The sequence below is a fragment of the Lepisma saccharinum genome, chromosome 12 (assembly GCF_977018435.1).
Source record: "Lepisma saccharinum chromosome 12, izLepSacc3.1, whole genome shotgun sequence".
Lineage (NCBI taxonomy): Eukaryota > Metazoa > Arthropoda > Insecta > Zygentoma > Lepismatidae > Lepisma > Lepisma saccharinum.
In genome coordinates, this window is record NC_139240.1 from 41,490,731 (window position 1) to 41,510,851 (window position 20,121).

Sequence of the window (20,121 nt, forward strand, 5' to 3'; positions counted from 1 at the left end):
ATAAAAGACAGGAATTCTAATCGACATCTTGACTTCCTTACTCTCCTATATGTCTACTTCATGAGTATTTTATTAATCATTATAATTCCTTTATTATTTTAGGTTTCTTATCCCATGTTTACAATGGTTTAATCTGTACTCATTATCTTTCATTTGTATTATTTAATATAATCACTTTCGGTCTCTTCTAATTTCATCAATCAATTTACTTTCAGCCTTTTTGTTGCACTGCCATCTGTTGTTGCTTCCGCCAATTAATTCTACCTATGTTGATCATCGGTTTTGGCCGTTCAGGAACGTAACAGAAAGTGACGGTGATTAGGGCCTCTGTACTATGGCCTCTTAATGCCAAGCCTTGTCTACCAAGAGAAAGTAAACTGTCTTAGCCCACCCCCCCACCCCGTTTGAAATATTTGAAGATATTAATTTTTATTGTGATACCCTGCTATAAAAGATGGTGACCAGTTTTTGTAAAATTTGTTTACTGTTCTTGTATCAATGTTTAGCATTCTTCATTTTTTCTCAGCATTCCTTGTAAGTACAGCTGTAACATGGGTATTTTTCTATTTTTCACAGGAACAGGTGACCAATAATCCCAATTGCCACTCATACAGCAGCAGCTCTGTGATGACCATGACAACAGGCCCAGATGGGCGTCCACAGGTAAGTTCCAACAAGAACATTGTCTGTTGGTAGCTGGAGCACCTTTGGTAACCATGTGTGTTGTGTATTTTGGACATATGAGGCATTGCAGATATTAAGGGTGAACTCAACGAAGGTCGAATTTTTTTTCGTGTAGCATATACATTGAAAACTGTTGAAACTAACACAATGTCTGACAAGAGTTTGCCTCGCCTCTGATACTCTGAAATTTGCTTTAGAATAGCACAGACGTTTGGAAAACTGCTGATTCCCATAACATGCATTTTGCGAGTTTGTCCATAATAACCACAACGCCTCATATCTCACTGCTGAATTTTGTTTTGTGTTTTGAATCCAGTTGTGGCGATTGTTATTCCATTGTGTTTCTTTTTTTCATCCAGTTGTCATTCATCCTCATCATTGTAGTTCCTTAAAGAGTAAAAGTGAAATGTCAAATGACCAAAATGTAAATGCAAGAACAAAAAAAAATAATTAAATTACATTTAAAAAAAGGACAATACAGACAGAATATTAGGAAAAGTGTGAATTTAATAACTACATTATTTCCTTGAGTAAATCCTTCAGTTCCCACATTTCTGTGAAAACTATATTTTTATTAATTAATCTTATCGACCACGCCTGACCTGAGATATTAGAACACTGTCTTATTCCTATAATGTCACTGTACGTAAACAAGATACGGAAAGAGTATCACTGTTCAGAAAATTAATGATAGCAGAAAGTCAAGGAAACACTTCCTTGCAGAGTCCAGTGCCCCCAACATACTAGAAATTTTGTGTTATACTTGAAATAAAGAATTCCTAAAATTGTATTGAATCATCATATTCATTTCCTCATTATTGGTATCAATTGCCGGAGTGGGGAAAGTCATTTGTACCTCGATATTTTACACCAATCTTTGTAGGTATATACAAGGCTCGAGGTCATCCCTCCCACCTGCCACACACACACAAACACACATGTAAAAAATCTGTAGTACAGTACTGCTCATACATCAGTAAAAAGCTGATGATGCCAGTAGACCCCAAAAATGCAAACCAGCAATTGATCTCCTGAACTGTGACCTTAATGCTATATATAAATGGTGTAAACGTAATGGTCTTGTAATTAACCCCGACGTTAATTGGTTCTAGTGCTGCCTTAAACAAAATCCAAAGAAATGTGTTATCAATTAATATTAATGATGTGAGGATCCCACGCTGCACAACTGTTAAGAACCTAGGTGTGATATTTAATCATAAACTTGATTGGCAAAAACACGTAACAACAAAAAGTTCAAAAGCCTATGGTATACTTAGATCACTATAAATCATCACACTTACTTTCAACTGATGTTAAATTGCATCTCATGCAATCTCTTTCTTCCCATCTTCGATTACTGTGACGTTGTTTATGGCATTAATTTAATCAAAAAAGATTGCTAAAATTGTACAATTCCTGCATATGTTTTGCACTTAGTTTGAAACGAAGGGATCACATAATCCCTTACTTAAATAACCTTAACTGGCTGAATATGGCACGTCTCAGAAAACTGCATCTGGCCTGCAGAATTTTAAAATTCTACAAACAAACAAAAAAAAAAAAAAAAACATATTTATATGACACACACCAATTTAGGCATGGCATACACAAGTACACGACTCGACACTCGATGAAACTTCACCTGGACAGATTTCCACACTCCATATTCCTGTCATCTTTCAAAGCTGCTTCTGCATATTGTTGGAATAAGCTGCCTCCAGATGCTTACCTTGTGCACGACATACAAAAGCTTGAAAAGGGCAGTAACAAAAGGTACTTCTTGGTTAACAGGGACAAAGTCCCAATACACATGATTAGATTCAGAATGCTTTTGTTGAAATCGAAACCAAATAAATGAGCAGATTTGAACCCGAAACAAATACTTTGATGTGTGAATGGGTAAAATTGACTTTGTAGTGTTAGTTACTGAAATATTTAGTAGGGATAAATGTAATTAATACTTATGATATAGTAATATTGTATGTTTGTTTGTTTAATTGTACAAGATTTTGCGGGTAAAGTGGTAGAACAGCCACAGGCTGAACTTTGCCTGTGAATAAAGAATTTCTAATTCTAAAAGAATAATCTATAATCTAATTTCATATTTTTTCAGAGGTGATTTGCATATATGCATTCAATTGTGAAGTTTTTTGAATATGGTAGGAAAGTAACAAAAAATGTGAGTATGAGACATAATATGAACATGGAAGAGAGATCTTGTCTGACCAATGCTGGCTCATTTGATGTGTAAGTGTCAGATGTACAGAGTGATTCAAAAATGTGGAACCACTCATATAATTTCTACAGATATCATGAACGAAACCATATGCAATATCTTGAGAACTAATTAATGCATGTTTGATCCATGTTACACATCTTGGATTCAATGTAATTTTTTTCAAATGGGAATAGGGCATGTGACAAAAATATATCGAAATAACTGTAAAATGTGAACTTCTATTCTTGCAGGTTTATCAGGCTTCATCCTCAACACGATCTGCTCCAGGTGGTATAAAGGAAACCAAGAAGTCGGTGAGCGACACGCGATCTGGAACAAAGAAACTGGCCATTGGTCACCACATTGGAGAGCGTGCTCATGTCCTCGAGAGGGAGCACAACGTGCACTCGGGGGAGCAAGAAGAGCGACAGGAATTCGTCAACTTGGAAGAAGGTTCGTTGAATCATGGATGAATTTATCTCTCTCCCTAGACATATATAAAATGAATAGTGAATCATCAGTTAATATAATAGTGATCAACCCCACCTTGAGGTTTATAACTAAGGGATCACAAACAAAACTGACAATTGATCATTAGTTGTGATATATATACTAAGTCCAAGATCTGCAAACTCCAAAGGAATGAAGTTACATTACCATCATATTATTGAAATTAACAATTTAATCAATTGTTCTGTATTTTAATCTCTAGACTTCATACTAACTCCAGAATTTATGCTCCTCATCATTATGTATTTAACAAAGTAACAAATGTAAATATTGGTTTGCTGACTTGTGAATATGATGTTTGATATTAACAATAAACCTCAAAAGAAAAAAAAGGAGACAATCTGCTGCTCTCCCACTACATGGCCATTAATCTGCCACTGAGTTGAATAGAGCAATCATCACATCCAATATATTGTGGCCAGTTGTACCCTGAGTTATTGATCGTTGAGTTCAGGCCTCATGATGTTTGATGTTACCATTCCCTGTAGATTCAAGGAGTAAATAGTGGCATTGCTGCATTGGTGAAGTAATTTGAGGCCAACAGTTTCTTTTCTTTTAATTACAAATGTTTTATTTATATTAGTTATGCAATATATTCAGTGTAGTACTTACACTTTGACTTTCCATTTGTGTCAGTTTTTCTTAGAAATGGAATATTTTTTTTAGATTAAGATTAGCGTATCAAGATACTTTTTTTCACGTGATTTTTTATATATTGAATCCAGACATAAATCAAGATTCATTATATAACTGCTTATTTTTGTTTTTGTTAAATTTAATCTGTTATAACTGTAGCATTAATAAAACTAAAAATGATTGTCTGATAAATGGAGTGCTTGTTCTCGTGAAACGTTACTTCGAAAATTATTTTTTTATACTGATAACAACAGTAAAGTACAAGAGAAATAATTCAAGATAACCAGTTGACAGGAGCTAGGAGTAGACAGTCTACTAAGAATAATGCATGTGGGTGATAGTGTAAATCACAAATAAAATTTAACAAAAGTGAATTTAATTGTAGTTCTTTTTAAAAGAAAATACTTCTGCATATTCTTTAGTAGACTGTCTACTCCTAGCTCCTATCAACTGGTTATCTTGAATTATTTCTCTTGTACTTTACTGTTGTTATTAGTATAAAAAAATAATTTTCAAAGTAATGTTTCACGAGAACAAGCACTCCATTTATCAGACAATCATTTTTAGTTTAATGCTACAGTTATAACAGAATAAATTTAACAAAAACAAAAAGAAGCAGTTATACAATGAATCTTGATTTATGTCTGGATCAAAATATGCAGTTTTATGTACATATAAATAGAATCTACATTAACTGGCCTCCTTGATGGTGTAGTGGTAATGATGTTGCCTTGTAATCAAGAGTCCTGGGTTTGATACCTGGTGGTGGGACATTCCACAGTGATTCTGATTTCACTTTAAACTGTAGGTCCAGTCCCAATTAGTGTTTTCGTGCATGGAGTGGACTTAAAACAACAGTTCAAATTCTACACTAACTGTAGTGCTAGTGCTCAAATTGAGGGAATGGCATCCCCCCAGCTAACCCCAAGGCTTGACCAAACATCCTCCCAGCTAACATTTTCCACTTCATGCGCTGATTAATACACTATAAAACTTTTGACCACATTACCAAAATTTTGTTAAAATAAATTCCCGTGAAGGAAATAAACAGCATTTTAACAAAAATCTACACACTACAGATTTGTTTTAAAGTGTTTTTACTTAGAGTTTTGTCTATATATGCAGATGAACGGAGGCCTATGTGCAGTCGGTATTCACAAAATATGTTATTTCTTATGCAGAAGAAGCAGGCGAATTCAACAGAGAATGGGAACAGAAGACCAGGCAAACCTATGGAGCTTTGGAGTATGGCCACAGACACAGCCGACGACCCCGCGAGCAATTTGCAGCTCTCCCATCTACCAGCAGGTGAGAAATAGATGTAATTTTACATCATTTTCTTCCTCTACATTCTTATATTAGCATGGATGCTGAACCCGATGGCTGAAGACTTTTTGGACACAAAAACAAGCCGAACTATCCCACTCTAAGGGAGATTTCATGCTGAAACAACAAGTGACTCATGTCTCTTGGAAGTGAACCTATGAACAGCAGCATGACAAAATGGACAAGTCTGCATTTGATTGGTGAAATCCTGAAGCGACACATGCCGCTTGTCACTTTGGTGTGAAATCTTCTTTGCTTGTCACACAATATCATGAAATTTGATATTGTTAGTGCGTTTACAGTTGATCAAATCCATGAAAAGTTTGAGTATCAGAAAAAATAATAATATTGAGGTTAAGAATATTTTCAAAAGTAAAAATGTGAAGTGTTTACTGTTTTTTCTACATAATACAGTAGAAGGTTCATTCAGGAACCAGAGTTTTTATTTCAAGCTTTCCACCTCCAGACAATTCACAAATTTGGTAACAAATTTCTCCAACAAGGTTTCATGTGAGTTAGGCTGCAGGATGTCATTGATATACTACTATTGTTTGTTACAATTGGGAAAGAAAAGAAGTCACGCTAATTTTACAGTAAAAAAATGGAGGGAAAATGTAACAACTGTATCAAATGGATTGGCTCAGTTACATGTTGACAGCTTTATAAGCAATAGAAATTTTGCAATGAAGGAATCTGGAAAAATCATTCAAATGGTGAAATAAAAATTCCTAGTTTTTTATAATCCGGGCGAAATAGCACAGTGGTTATTTTCAGTTCTAAAATGCTGGCATTAGATATAGATATCTTGATTAATATTACATGAAATTCTAATATACATATACATTTTTGATTCCTGTAATAACAATGATTGCACTGTTAGCAAAAGTAGCTTTTTGAGTATGAATTGTTTATGTATATATAAATACAGTCATATAAACTGATGAAGCATGAAACTTAAATCAGATTGCTACATTATCAGTAACCAATACTGATAATGCACCAAAGTATGAAATTTTTGTTCATCATGAAGTCTGTAAGAGAGTTATGGAAATAATTTCTTCACATTATTTGGCCCCCTGACATCTGTAGGAGCTGAGACTTTGTGATCTGTATAGAAGTTACAGATATACTACGTATCTTCATGATCCTTTCACAAATTAATATTTAAATATAAATAGATATGTGTATTCCACAAACCCAAACTTGATACTGCCACTAAAGTTGTGTATTTTGGACTCGGATGATATATAAAAATAATAGGTAATAAAAGCTTCTTTTTGATGGAATACCTGTTTTTACTAAAACTCAGTTCAGTACAGATAAAAATAAGCAATCATGTCTGCATACAGAGCATTTATCAGGCTAAAATGTTTTACAATGTGTTTTTCACATAGATTTTACTGCTTAAATTATTACAAATGCTTTGACAAAAGCTTTTTAGAGAAAAGGAAACATCAACCTGATGAATTTAAATAAAGAAAGACTGTTGATATTTTACAGTTTATCAGGACTATCTTATTTTTAGTTATTTCTCCTTGCATATTTCTTATGTCAATGATGAAGATAGATAAGAAACGCACACAAACATACTAATGTGAACACCGCATACTGCAACAAACATAAAAATAAAATCCATATTCTTTTAATTAAATTTAAATATTTATTTTCCTTACTTTCTTTGTCAGAGGTAAAAAATCACCACATACCAATGCAACTCATTAGCATGGAAAACTCTGAAGCACTGTGTTCATGTGATTCAGCAAAATTATGCAAGTGAATCTTCAATTGGGTGTGAACTTCAAAATTGTTTCCACAGATTAACCTGAAAAATTTAGTGTACTTTATATTTGACGTTGGATTACAGTTTAATTTATAGAGTCATGGATTGGCTAAATTCAGAACTCTAAGCAAATAATCAGAATGTATATTCTCTTAGTGAGAAATATTAATGATGTTAAATAAAGGTTATGTTATTCTGAGACGTTTCATTGATCAATTTAGGAAAGTTGACTTGAAATGCAAAAATTATCTGACTTTACATAGTATACTGGACAGTAAAATGAAATTCTGTCTATAGAGTAAAAGATGGGTCTACTTTCAGTTATAAAATACTTCTATAAGCCGTAAATTTGTCTAGTGTGAAAGAAAGTAAAAATAATACAACTACTTGTATATACTTTTGTTTTGTTAGTAGCGTGAGGTCCAGACTTAGGGACCATATGCATAGAAGCCCAAGACCAATGCTTGCGTTACCTAGGTAAGGTAAATTTTGTTATTTTGGAAAAACAAACTAACGGCGTGATCATTTTTCAAAAGCCAAAACTTCTGGAAGCTTGCTTATATGTGCACTGCTTACAGATTTAACAGTTATAATGATTCCATGCTTTTGATTACACAAATAGCTTTACCATCATAGCCTAACCTTCATGTGTGTTGTGCAATACTAACTGTTTGAATTATTGTATATCGTCAGTAACCAACGCATGGAAAAACAAATGGATTAATTTCAAGGCCTGAATTGAACAATATAATTCGGTTTTCATGCACGCTTCAGCTTTAGCTCAAAACACTGAAATGGCACAAATATTTAATGCAGATACAGTTCTCCTGAACAATGTAAACAACCGACCTAACAAATTAAATGGATTTTTTAATTTTTACCTGCGCATGTATTCTAACTGAATAGAAACACAAGTATACAGATGCACATAAATGCTGTTTACACCTTTACCATTTAATAATAGGATTTGTGTGTCATTGCCTTGTAATCAAGGGATCCCGGGTTCAATACCCAGCACATAGTGGTTCAGATCCCACTTTAAACTGTAGGTCCAGTTCCAATTAACCTATCTGTGCATAAACGTAGACTTAAAACTCAAACAAACAAATGGGACTTTTCATTGATGTACTTGGCTGACCTCCATGGCAGAGTAGTTAGGACAATACCAGGCGTCCAGAGTTCGAATCCTGGCCTGGTCATGAATGTTCTTTGAGTGTCCCTTCATCAATTTCATTATATAGGGTGTTTTTTTAGAGTGATAGAACTTTGAATTGAAATAAAACACATAAAAAAATAAGTTTGAAGCCAATTGTGTTTTTATTTGAAAGATAACTTTCTGACATTTACTTTTCGAAAATAATTTCTGGCATATGTCCACCACGACTAGCTTTGATGAACCGGATTCGATCAGTCCAATTTTGTACCACTTTTTCAAGTAATTGGGGACGTATGTCGTTAATAACACGAGTTATGTTGTCTTTCAAAGCGTCAATTGTTGCTGGTTTATCAGCATATACCAGAGACTTTAGATATCCCAAAGAAAATAATCCAGTGGCGTTAGGTCCCATGATCTTGTGAGACCAATTCACTGACAGCAACGATATTTCCGAAGTGCTCTATACGTTTGGCGAACAGAACATTGATATTGGAAATATATTTCCACAATTTGTAAATGTTGTTCCGGCGTCACTCTTTCCATGATCATTTGCCAATGCTGACTGATATGAAATGACAAAACATGATGTCATCAAAACAAAACAAATGACAGCTATCCCTATCGAAAGTTCTATCACTCTTAAAAAAAACACCTTTTACTATTTACTATCATCATCACTCATCCTTATTATTGCCATCATTAGCCAAACTGTTGTTAGGGACTTAATAATAAAATGCGATTAAATTCCAACTTTCACCCTATCCTGGGGAGGGTAAAAATAGTTGCATCATGTATTGCCCTCAATTTTTATAATTATGTGGCCTGCCAAAAGTAATATCAATTATAGAAATGTTGTGTTTTAATAATACTTCAACAAATATTATCCTGGCTGTACATCTAATATTTGTATACGACATTAGTTTGTCAGAGATGACCCAGTGGCCTTCTAGGTTACTGACAATGTGCCCTGAACTTTATTGTGGGGTAAAGTCGCGGACGACACTTCTGTGTTGTCAGGGCCTCCCCGATGGTGCAGTGGTAACGTCATTGCCTTGCAATCAAGGGGTCCCGGGTTTGATACCCGGTGGAGGAACATATTGGTTTGGATCCCACTTTAAACTGTAGGTCCAGTCCCGATTAGCCTTACTGTGCATAAAGTGGACTTAACTCAAACAAAACAAACAAATTTCTGTGATGTAACAACCCGATTGACTTTAGATGAAATCATTACATCCCAGAAGTGTCTGTGACTGTACAACAAAAACAAAGTGTACTAAACTTTTGTGAATGATATCAATGACATAAAAAGGAGAATAGCAATGCCATTCCATTGTTGATGAGGACATGCTGTGTCAAGTATGGACAGAATTGAAATAAGATATATTTACCACCAGTTCTGAAGTGAACTGGATACAATTATAAATTTGAGTTAGTGTATCACATGAATCACCTTAGTATTCATTAGCCCTATTGTTAAATGGTGAAGGTGTAAACAATCTTTGTGTATATCCCACAATTATTTTTTGCTGACTATGCAGTTGTTACCAAGAAGTATACACTCACTCTACATCAGACATTTATTTGTAACAGATAATCAAGATTACATTTCGATTAGAGATTAGAACTATGATCTTGATAAACTCTAATTTTGAAATAACTGTCCAATGAAGAGAATGTGTGTTCTGAAACTAGAGGTGATGCTAGGTTCTCTGGTGCAAGTGGCCACTGGGTGACTGTGAAACAAAAGCCGTGTATTCATCATTATTTATACACCTTCATTTTTAATTTCGATCAAGTGGTGCCTGAAACATCAAAAAGTGTATTGCTTTACGATTTGACACACACACAGGAGAGGCACTAGAAATTTCAGCAAAGAAAAGGCAGGCTCAAGCAGGACTCGAACCTGGGTATCTGGCATGCTGTACCATTGTTCTACCAAACTGACTAGGGATGGCCAAATCTGGATAAAATTTTATCCGAATATCGGATAATTTTCGATCCGGATTTCAAATGTCTGGATGTTCAGATTATCCAGATATCGATGTGTGCATTATCCAGACATTTTTATCGTTTGTCCGTTTTACAAGCTATCCACATATTCTTTTATTTGCCATGTTCATATTCCACTGTACAGATTTTTTCAAATCCTTCATCAAATCTGTACTATCCAGATGTTCAAATTATCTGGATGTTTGGATTAACTGGTTATCTGAATTATCTAAATTATCCGGATATCCAAATTTTTCCAAGATCTGGATTATCTATTGCATACAAAATGGATATCGCATAATTTGAAATCCAGGTATCCATTATCAGTTTTTTTTTCCATCCCTACAACCGACCTACCAAGCCAGCCCTGGTTTGGCCTGATTTTTCATTGTGTCCAAAATCGTAAGGTAATTCACAACTCTATGAGAAACAAGCCACTGCGAATGTCATAATTGTTTCAAAGGCAACAGATCCCGTTTCAGTAGGACTGACAAGAGACAATTCTGCACAGGTAAAAAAACTACAGTAAAAAGTAAATCAAAACCAGGGCTGGCTTGGTATCTCAGTTGGTAGGTAGAGCAATGCCAGAGATCTGGGTTCGAGTCCATTATTAAGCCTTCATTTTCGCTGAAATTTCTACATAACAAAAAATGTGTGTATCTGTAACAACTGCAAATCAGGAGAAAGATATTACAGAAAGCAAACAGTACGTACATTACCAACCATCTCAAAAGCAATTATTATTCCCTTGTATTAATTATTATATGTTTTCACTGTTCCAACTTCGGATGGTGGGTCCTGTCCCAGTCTAGTTCCCATGAGTGAACCTATGCAAAGCTTTTTGTATGTTGCAGCTGAAACGTGAAACCATTATACATGTTTCATGAAACTATGAATTGAAAAGATCCATATATTTACATTTTACATGCAATAATTACTTTTCATCAGATCATTTTTTTTAAAATTCGTTGTAACCATGCATGTGTTTTTATTGATTACATCAGACACTATTATAATGCCCGGAAATTGAAACAAAGTTCAAAAAAATGAGAAGATGAAGAATTTGTAATATGTAAGTGTAAGCTTCAGTTTGTTTCAAATGCCAGCCGTACAAGTAATTCTTAGGCACCATCTACGCTTAGCACCGTTGAGCTTGTGCGAAGCAACCAGGCACAGATTTTTCCAGTGCAACCCACACACATGCACATGATTTTCAAACAGTAATTTCCGGAATCGTAAAAGCATTTATTGTGTGACTGGAGTAACATTTGTAGAATTTAGAGCATATAATTGCTTTTATGTGCATGCTTGAACTTGTTCATTTAAGACTTTTCACTCTGAGTAGTTAGTCTGGCTGGTGATTTCATGTGAAGTGGAATTATTATTTTAAATGAAGCACATTGTAGGAATTAATATACTTATCACAACACAGATTTATCAAAGTTTTGTGCCCAATGCCACTGAAATCAATAGAACTCTAATAAATTAATTTTGCAGATAAGAGAGTACTTTTTATAATTATTGTTATAAGAAACACACCCACACAAATTAAATTTCTTAAATCTTCTTGTCAGAATGATTCTAATGCTCCCTTGTACACTTCTGTTCACATAAATGGTACATTTTAATAAAGTTGAACAGTTGAAGTATGTATATGCCACTACATCTAAACAGGAGTGTACATATAGCATGCAAAACCTTTCTGTGGCATCTTTCATAAAGTAATGCCCTAAAAGTGAGCCTAGGGTGGGTGTGAGGATTATATCTATTTATTATTAAATTTTGTGGTTAAAAGTAAGGTATATGGAAAAAGACTGAAATGTGTCTACATACACATCTGTATCCGCTAGTGTGCTGCAGGAAGAGATTTTTGTGTGAGTGTCAAATAGTTTGCATGGATGACGCTAGATAGTGTACTGAATTGAGAGCTTCTTTGCTTGAGCGAATAAGACTTGAACAGGCAAAATGAGCAGTATTCGCTCGAAGCCCAGCAGTACACATACAACCTCAAATACGGATCGTGAGGTGAAAGATGCAGTGAAATTGAAACTTACATAAACATAGTCATTATCTCCATATTAAAATGTAGTTTAGACTACACAATGACATATGAGAAAATGAAAAATATGACTGTGGGCTGAAACTGCCAGGACAGATATTTTACATATATGTGTGTGTACAATTATTGTCACGTAAAGTGATATTCCATTGTAAACGCTTCAGCGAGTACGTGCGAGTTGAAAGTGGTTCCATACAGTACTCTAGTATCCACACTAAGCACTTGATGCTATATACACCTATGCATAATTGTATGAAAATATATCCACCTTTGGAGATGTTTGGAAAGCATTGGTTTAAATGAGGGAAGAGTTTGTGAAAATATAAGTGCCTTCGAGAACTTTATAAAGGAACTACAGAATGTATGACAAAAATACACAAGGCTAGTACATGAAATACACTGAATAAACATTATCCTTTTGTGATGGTTGTTCATCTTACCATTTCTGTTAATTATCCGTGTCCAAGAGGATTTGTAGAGGGGGAGTGTGATAACAATTTCCTTTGTTGAGGGGATGATGTAGATCTTCATATTATAAGATGTAAATGCATTTAAGTACTGTCAAAATGCGGTATTGGAAAATTACCTGTGTAATATTAGGTAATGAATTTCTTTTTACGTTCAGAGTGTAAACGGATCTTCACATGAGTTATTAACTAAAACTTTTGCAAAATAGGGTCAGGAAATATTTATCCCAATGTATTTTGAGGAGGACTTTTTAACTTCACTTTATGCACAGATAGGCTAATTGGGATTGGATGTACTGGTTAAAGTGTGATTTGAACCACTGGGGCCTATATTTCTTACATTTAGAGAACCTCATATATTTTTCAGTATTGAAGCATTTTTGAATTCTTGAAACCTTTTTTATTTTGTTTGTATGCTTTGTGCAATTATCTTGCATTGCGACTGACTTACCTGTATCTTGCCCAAAAGTGACTTCGACAACAAATTTTAACCTGCATCTCCTAGACACACTGTCACCAATAGCTGCCAAACCTTCTTGGCTAGTCTAGGGTTGAATCCAAGGATATTAAGATTTTCAGACAGACATCGCAACCATTAAATGCTGTGGACCTTTAATATTTATTTTATTGCATAACATCTTTGCTGGGGTTCTATCTTAAATTTACATGGTTCGAAGCAGCTCACCAGTTGCTCTCATTTTGATGGTCAACACCAAAATTGCATACAGTGGAACTTCGATCTTACGTTTTTCAGTCGAGGAAGGAGAACAAAAGAAATCCTTAAAATGTGGGAAATTGTAAAATCCGGGAACATAAAATTTGGGTTCCACTGTATCTATTGGGGGATTGAATCCATGACCACTGTACATAATGCAAGAGCTCTAATTATTATGTTTTAGCCAAAATACTATCGGTAACTTGTCTTCATATACAATAGGACTGTCTTTTTACCATAAAAATGTCCCTACTTCTTTGCTCTATGGTCTGTACCAGGAATCTGTGGAGTAACACCGTGCATAACAGTAGACAAGGGCAGAAAGCGAGTGGGTAGAGCGAAGCAGTGCATGCTGGTAGATGCAGCCATGGTGCCTTTTTGTTCACTTGTTCTACAGATTCCTGGAACAAGAGTATTGGTGCAATATAATAACCATATAATGCTTGTTCTTAACATTTTTGTTTGCCAAGCATCCTTAAGGTTCTTGAGCTTTGGCCTGCTTCAGTATTACTTTATTTTTTTAAATGTATTATTATGAAAAACCACAACAATACATATTCTGGAAACTTGGATTGTTGAGAGTTTCTTGTAGATCAATCATACATAACCTTCACTTGAATTTCTGTTGTCTATGATGCCATAAATGTTGAGCCACATGTTTCAGTGCCAGTTCAGGAATTGGTGTCCTTTGATTTCATGATTGCATTCTAATTGAAAGCAAACATTTCACACTGTTCCAAATCATAGACAGACAATTCTAAACCTGTAAAGGATAATAATATTAATAACAATAGCAAATCCATGAAAACATACATCCTGACACCTGGCTATATTATTCAATCATTGAAATTTATCATACCAAAAGATTGGTAGGCGAGTTTTTGTATCGTAAATTTCAACCCTTTTCTTTCATCTGGGTATTGACTGAATAACATAGCCAGATATCGGACACACCCAGTATTGTCCTCTGACATGACCAATGCTGCCAGTACACCTCGTAATTTTAAAGAAAACATTATTTTTATGAATATGCCATAATTAACCCCATAAATTGTCTAATACATAAAATGTGTAAAAAATTATCAATTCGATAAATACCCACACAGACCATTGATACACATCGAAAATTATTGAAGCGACTCCACAGCTGTCTTTTATCCTTTTTTATCCATATTTGTTTTTACTTCAGAAACTACAGAAAGTTTCTTACACCTTAGTCACCTTAGTTTGATGTTTAAATAATATCCACATAGAGAAAGTTAATACCCAGTGTAAGTTTCATGTGTCTCTCAGCTTTTGTACAAAATGTACATACGTTTGGTGTCTCAGTTGCATGACTTTTTGGACACCCTGTAGAAGGACTTGCATTCCTGAACCAATCCCTGAAATATGTGGGTGAATCTTTGAACTATTGTGAGCGTATACACATTAGCAAATATAATAAAAACAGAGATTCTCCCTAGTGCTCTACATACTAACAGATCTAATTTTTAAGAATTCAATATGCTGGTGTGGCTTTTTATTAAAGGGAGGAATTTTGTAAACGATAGTGTTGGCCCAGGGCTAAGGTATAATTGAAAACCTTGAAGTTGTAACTTGTACAATTTGAGATGCTAATCTTAATCCCAATATTATAAACAGGCTGGTGGTATGCTGAGTTTATTTTAAATTGAAATGTGTTGGTTATTGCTGAAGGTAAAATGAAACATTGAAAATATATATATAACATTATTGAATTGAAAAATATGGATGTATGTATAGCTGTAGAATTTTCAGTGGATAGAAGATTGGTGATCAAATACACCAATGAGCCATTACATTATGACCAGCCTGACCTGGGAACATTAAGAGTCCCTAGAACACGGAGAGTAACACGTGACATGCTGGCAGCATGGTATATATTGGGGAAGTCTACAGGCTCACTCTTAGTAGTGTCTCCGGCATCAGAATGGGAAAAGTTGCCGATCTCTTCCCAGTTTGATAGAGGTCCAATTGTGATGGCAGGGTACCTTGGTACCAGCATCTCTGAAACGGCTTTGCTTGTTGGCTGCTCTCATGCTGCTGTTGTGACCACGTATCAAAAGTGGTGCAACGATGGGCAAACAACGACACGTCGTCCAGCCATGTGTCGACAGTGGCTCATTGATGCCAGAGGCCAGCGGAGGCTGTTGCGCATTGTTGTGAGTGTCCACACGGCCACAGTGCAAGAAATTGCCCACAGGTGCAATAGTGGTGACTAGGACAATGTTTCACAGCACACTTTTCATCAAACACTGTTGCGCATGGGACTGCGGACGTAATATGGTAGTTCATTAGGTAGGTGGTCATAATGTAATGGCTCATTGGTGTAAGAAAAGTGAAGGAAAGTGAATGGCAAGAATCAGCTGCTATGACCTTTGGTAAAGATACCATTTTTGACATCACCTGAGACAAATAGAGTAACCATATATAGATCCTATTTGTGACATGATTGAATGTATTTACAGTTTTCAATTTGATTATGCATATGTTTGTTGCTTTTGTAATTCAACTCATTTGCACCTTTTTTATGTGATGTATTGCCATCAAGCAACCTATGGTTGTGTTTTATTTTGCTTGAAATTCATTTAGAGAAGATTGTGTGAGGGAGAGGATGAAGTTCATACCTTTAGGTGGAAGTAGAAAGGAGACTTAATTGACTGTTTGCACTGGTATTAGTCTTATCATCCTACGAAGACAGTTCTAGAAGTGCATATTTTTGGCTGTGGGAAAAAAGAAAGTATTCTGCCTTGGAAATAACTTCATAGCTTTTAACATTAAGGTACACGTTGTGACTTTTTAATTTTAAATTTTCGGATCAAACTGTATTCTTTCACTGCAAGACGGAAACTGCTTCTCAGCAAGACATTAAAGTAGGTTAAAGCATGGTTGAAAATAACGGAAGATATGTTGCAGGGAAAATCCAGGTCATCATAAATGGAAATGTCCCGCACCATGGCCATGCGGTGTAAAATGTTTTGCTTTGGGCTCAGGCTATAGGCATGCTGGTTTGAGTCTCCTGGGGGAGAGCATAACTTTTCTCCTGAGATATTAGCCAGTGTATGGAACCTGTGGCCACCCACTATTGTGAGGAAATTGGCGAGCTATGAATGAGTGGCATTGCCTGGTAATGGAAACCTACGACAATGACTGGGGGACCTTCCTCTACTGAGGCATGTAGGGGTGAGGCTGGCTGTAGGTAGGTAGGTAGGTAGGCAGGCCGGCCAGCCGGCCGGCCCTGGTGCTCGAAGGCTGTTACACCATGGGTAATGGAAATGGTATAGATGTGAAAGGTGCAAGATTCCTGCAAATACCGTAGCCAATGAGCTGCACCACTAGGGAGCACTGATAGCTTCTGGTGCACATGAGTTTCACTAATGTCTTGTAAATGCATATTATGAGATGGAGCTGCCATGATTGCAAGCATGCTAGGTAAACAAACACAACCTAACATTGGAGTAGGGAAGATATAAATGCAGTAATTTGCTGGGTGAACCCCAGGACCACCTTAAGGAGGCACAAGATCGGAATTTTTCTGACCACCCACCCTGGGAGTTGAACCCAAGTCTCCTGTGTGAGAGTCAGATGCCGTGCCAACTGGACCACCACAAGAGAGATTAATTAATAAACATTCAAACTGTCAATCATGTCTTTATTTTCCTTCCGTCAAAAGCACAAACTTTATGAACTGCCCTCGTATGCATTATGAAATTTACTATTTTAACATAAATTGGTTAATTGCTATTACAGCTACTGAATGCCTTTTCAAAATGACACATGAGCTTTTTCAATCTGTTACATTACTAAATAATATTAACTTTGACTTCCTATACATTATTTTCTGTTAATAACCGGGGGAAACCGGAAAAAACTTGGAAGAGAATGATCAGGTAATAGATTTCACAGTGATTCATTGTTTTCTGTTTCAGGTACAGGTTTTAATTGTATTGAACATTAAGTATTCGGGATGAGTAGAATTAGGTAAGTGGGGAGAGGTGATAAGTTAGCTTTCTTTCTAGGAACTGGGCCAAGAATAGATTTATGTGGTGCTTTTTGCTTTGGGGTAAATGCTAAATATTTTTTTTTATTTGAGAATATTTATAGTTCTATTGTTTTATCTTTAAAAGCTCACTTTCAACATTTTGGCATGTGCTCTAATATTTTCTTGCTGCTTTGTGTATTGTACAAACTTCAATTTTATTATTTTTTGCATGTAATGTCCTTGAAAAGCATTAAACTGCAAGAATTTGTGTGAAGTAGATTATGTTCACTACTCCTACACATTAAACACACTAAACTCTGGGTATCAAGTAGTTTTGGAGATTTACATATCATTATTTTCTTCAATTTTCATCACTGTTGGTCTACCAATAGAAATACTTCGCATAGTATTAAATAGATTAAAACGCTGAAAGAAGTAATTCAAATTTTGAACATAACTGCTCAGGAACTTAACATACTCTTAAGTGATAATCATGCAAGTTTAATCACCACGAGAGCTATTAAAAAGCACTGTGGTATATTCATTTGAATGGTCGTACGAGGTCTGTTAGAAAAGTAATGACTGATTTATGTAAACAATGAATTTTATTCTTTTTACAAATCAAGGTTAACCCCTTCAAAATAATTCCCTTGGGCAGCTACGCAGTGATGGAGGCGTTGTTTCCATTGTTCATAGCAGTGCTGGAAGGCTTCAGCTCATCGGTTACGCTCTTCTGCATGTTATCCAAGGTATCACAATGGCACCCTTTCGAGTGGTTTTTGAGCAAGGGGAATAAAAAAAAAGGTCACAGGGACTGAGATCTGGCAAATAAGGGGCTGAGGAACCACAGGAATGTTGTTGTTTTTTTTGCCAAAAATTCATTGATGGAGACTGCTGTGACATGGTGCATTGGAACAATCTTGGCGCACACTTTTCTCATGTCCAAATCTTGTGTTGAAATTTGATGGACGGTAAACACATTCAAATTTAACTCACTACTGATCATTCTCACCGTTAATCGACGATCTGACCTCACAAGAGACTTCATTCTTTCACTCTTTCCACATTGTCATCCGTTTTTGAGGTTAAGGTCTTCCTGCACGAGGTTCGTCCACCACTTGTTCTTGGCCTTCTAAAAAGGACTTGTGCCCTGGATAGTGCATGTTCTCCATAAGCCCTTTGTAACTTTTCATAAGTCACAGTAGCGGATTCGCCAAGCTTCACACAAAATTTGATGGCACAACGTTGCTCAAACTTTTGCCAGTCCATTTTCGTAATGCACCTCACAACTTCTCTTCAGACGCTCTCAACAATCGTGTAGCAACTGTAGCAAGTTGAAACTTGTACTGAGTAAACGGCAAGCATTAACCTAACTGTCGTGTGAAGGTGGAGGCAGCAGCATTGCCGGTTCATGCACAGTGTTGCCAGTCTTATTACTTTTCTAACAGACCTCGTACATTTATACATATTTTCCTATATTTCTTCATATATGAGATATGAAAATAAAAAAGTGTCCATGTGGCATAAACAAAAGGTAAGAAATTTGCCTAACTTTAATTTCACAGTTGAAAGATAGTGTGTATATACATCTTGGATTTTTCACATTTGCACTCGCTACAAAAATGTTTGAAAAACTCATGTTTAAATATTCCAGTTAATTGTATTGCTTTTCTCTAGACTGCTAATAACCATCCTAAACTCAAGGGATCCAGATTTGAGCCGTGGGTAGGTCATGAACATTTAATTGTGTTTGTTCTCTCTAATTTAATCATCATCATGATTTTAATAAGTCTAAAACTACATTAAATATCCAAAATAGAAAATCTTCCCGATTAATATGCTATACTTGAGTCTTGTTTATTTCTGGTAGCTGCTTCTGTTGCTGAGCATATTAAGTAATCAATTCGCAATCTTGCCACCAAATTTTGTAGGTTTGAGTCCCAATCTGGGCATTGTGTGTGTCCCTTCATCAATATCTTCTAATTCTGGGCCTTTGGCCAATGCTAGTGATCAGTTTTTGAAATTTCCTATCATTTCAAAAATCCAATATGATATGGCGAAATCCAAAAAATTACACCTACTTAGAATTCATTCTAGAGCATTCATGTGAATCTTCTGATTCACTTGTGCTGTTGTCTTAGATATTTGTAATATTTTAACAGGCTTATGTAGCCCTGATACTGTTGTGAATATCTGGAAAACAGTACAATCAAACCACATGGATGCTCTAGAAGAAATTCTAAGCAGATGTAATTTCTCAGATTTTGGAATGTCACATTGATTTTTCGAAAGGAGACGAAATTTTGAAACTACTTCGCTGGTGTCATCTGAGCCTTAACTTGACAGTCCAAAGAGGCAGAAAAGCAATATCAAATACAAAAATCCCAGAAAAATGCGAAAGAATAACCTTGTTTGAGTAATTGATTGGAATGACAATCAGATGTAGGAAACACACTCATGTGACCAATTGTGTCGACTTCTTTAATACATTATTGTTGCAGTGGCTTAGCCAATGGAAACCCAGACTGTTTTATCAGAATTAGCTAACTGTGCATTCAATTATCATGTACACTTATAAAAG

The 20,121-nt window shown here is 35.5% G+C and overlaps 1 protein-coding gene across 7 annotated transcripts in view; it reads left to right on the top strand.

Moving 5' to 3' along the window:
• The window catches only part of Mlf (myeloid leukemia factor), an 83,687-nt gene that overhangs the window by 55,667 nt on the left and 7,899 nt on the right, over positions 1–20,121 (top strand). The window contains exons 3-7 of one of the 7 annotated variants that reach the window (XM_083132197.1): positions 577–663; positions 3,154–3,355; positions 5,230–5,356; positions 7,566–7,631; positions 17,488–17,539. In XM_083132197.1, coding sequence (XP_082988323.1) covers positions 577–663; positions 3,154–3,355; positions 5,230–5,356; positions 7,566–7,631; positions 17,488–17,500 — 495 coding nt within the window. In that variant the 3' untranslated portion in view covers positions 17,501–17,539. Of the gene's footprint in view, positions 1–576; positions 664–3,153; positions 3,356–5,229; positions 5,357–7,059; positions 7,274–7,565; positions 7,632–17,487; positions 17,540–20,121 lie in introns of those variants that run through there. The other 6 variants (XM_083132198.1, XM_083132195.1, XM_083132194.1 and 3 more) reach the window with 6 other exon arrangements.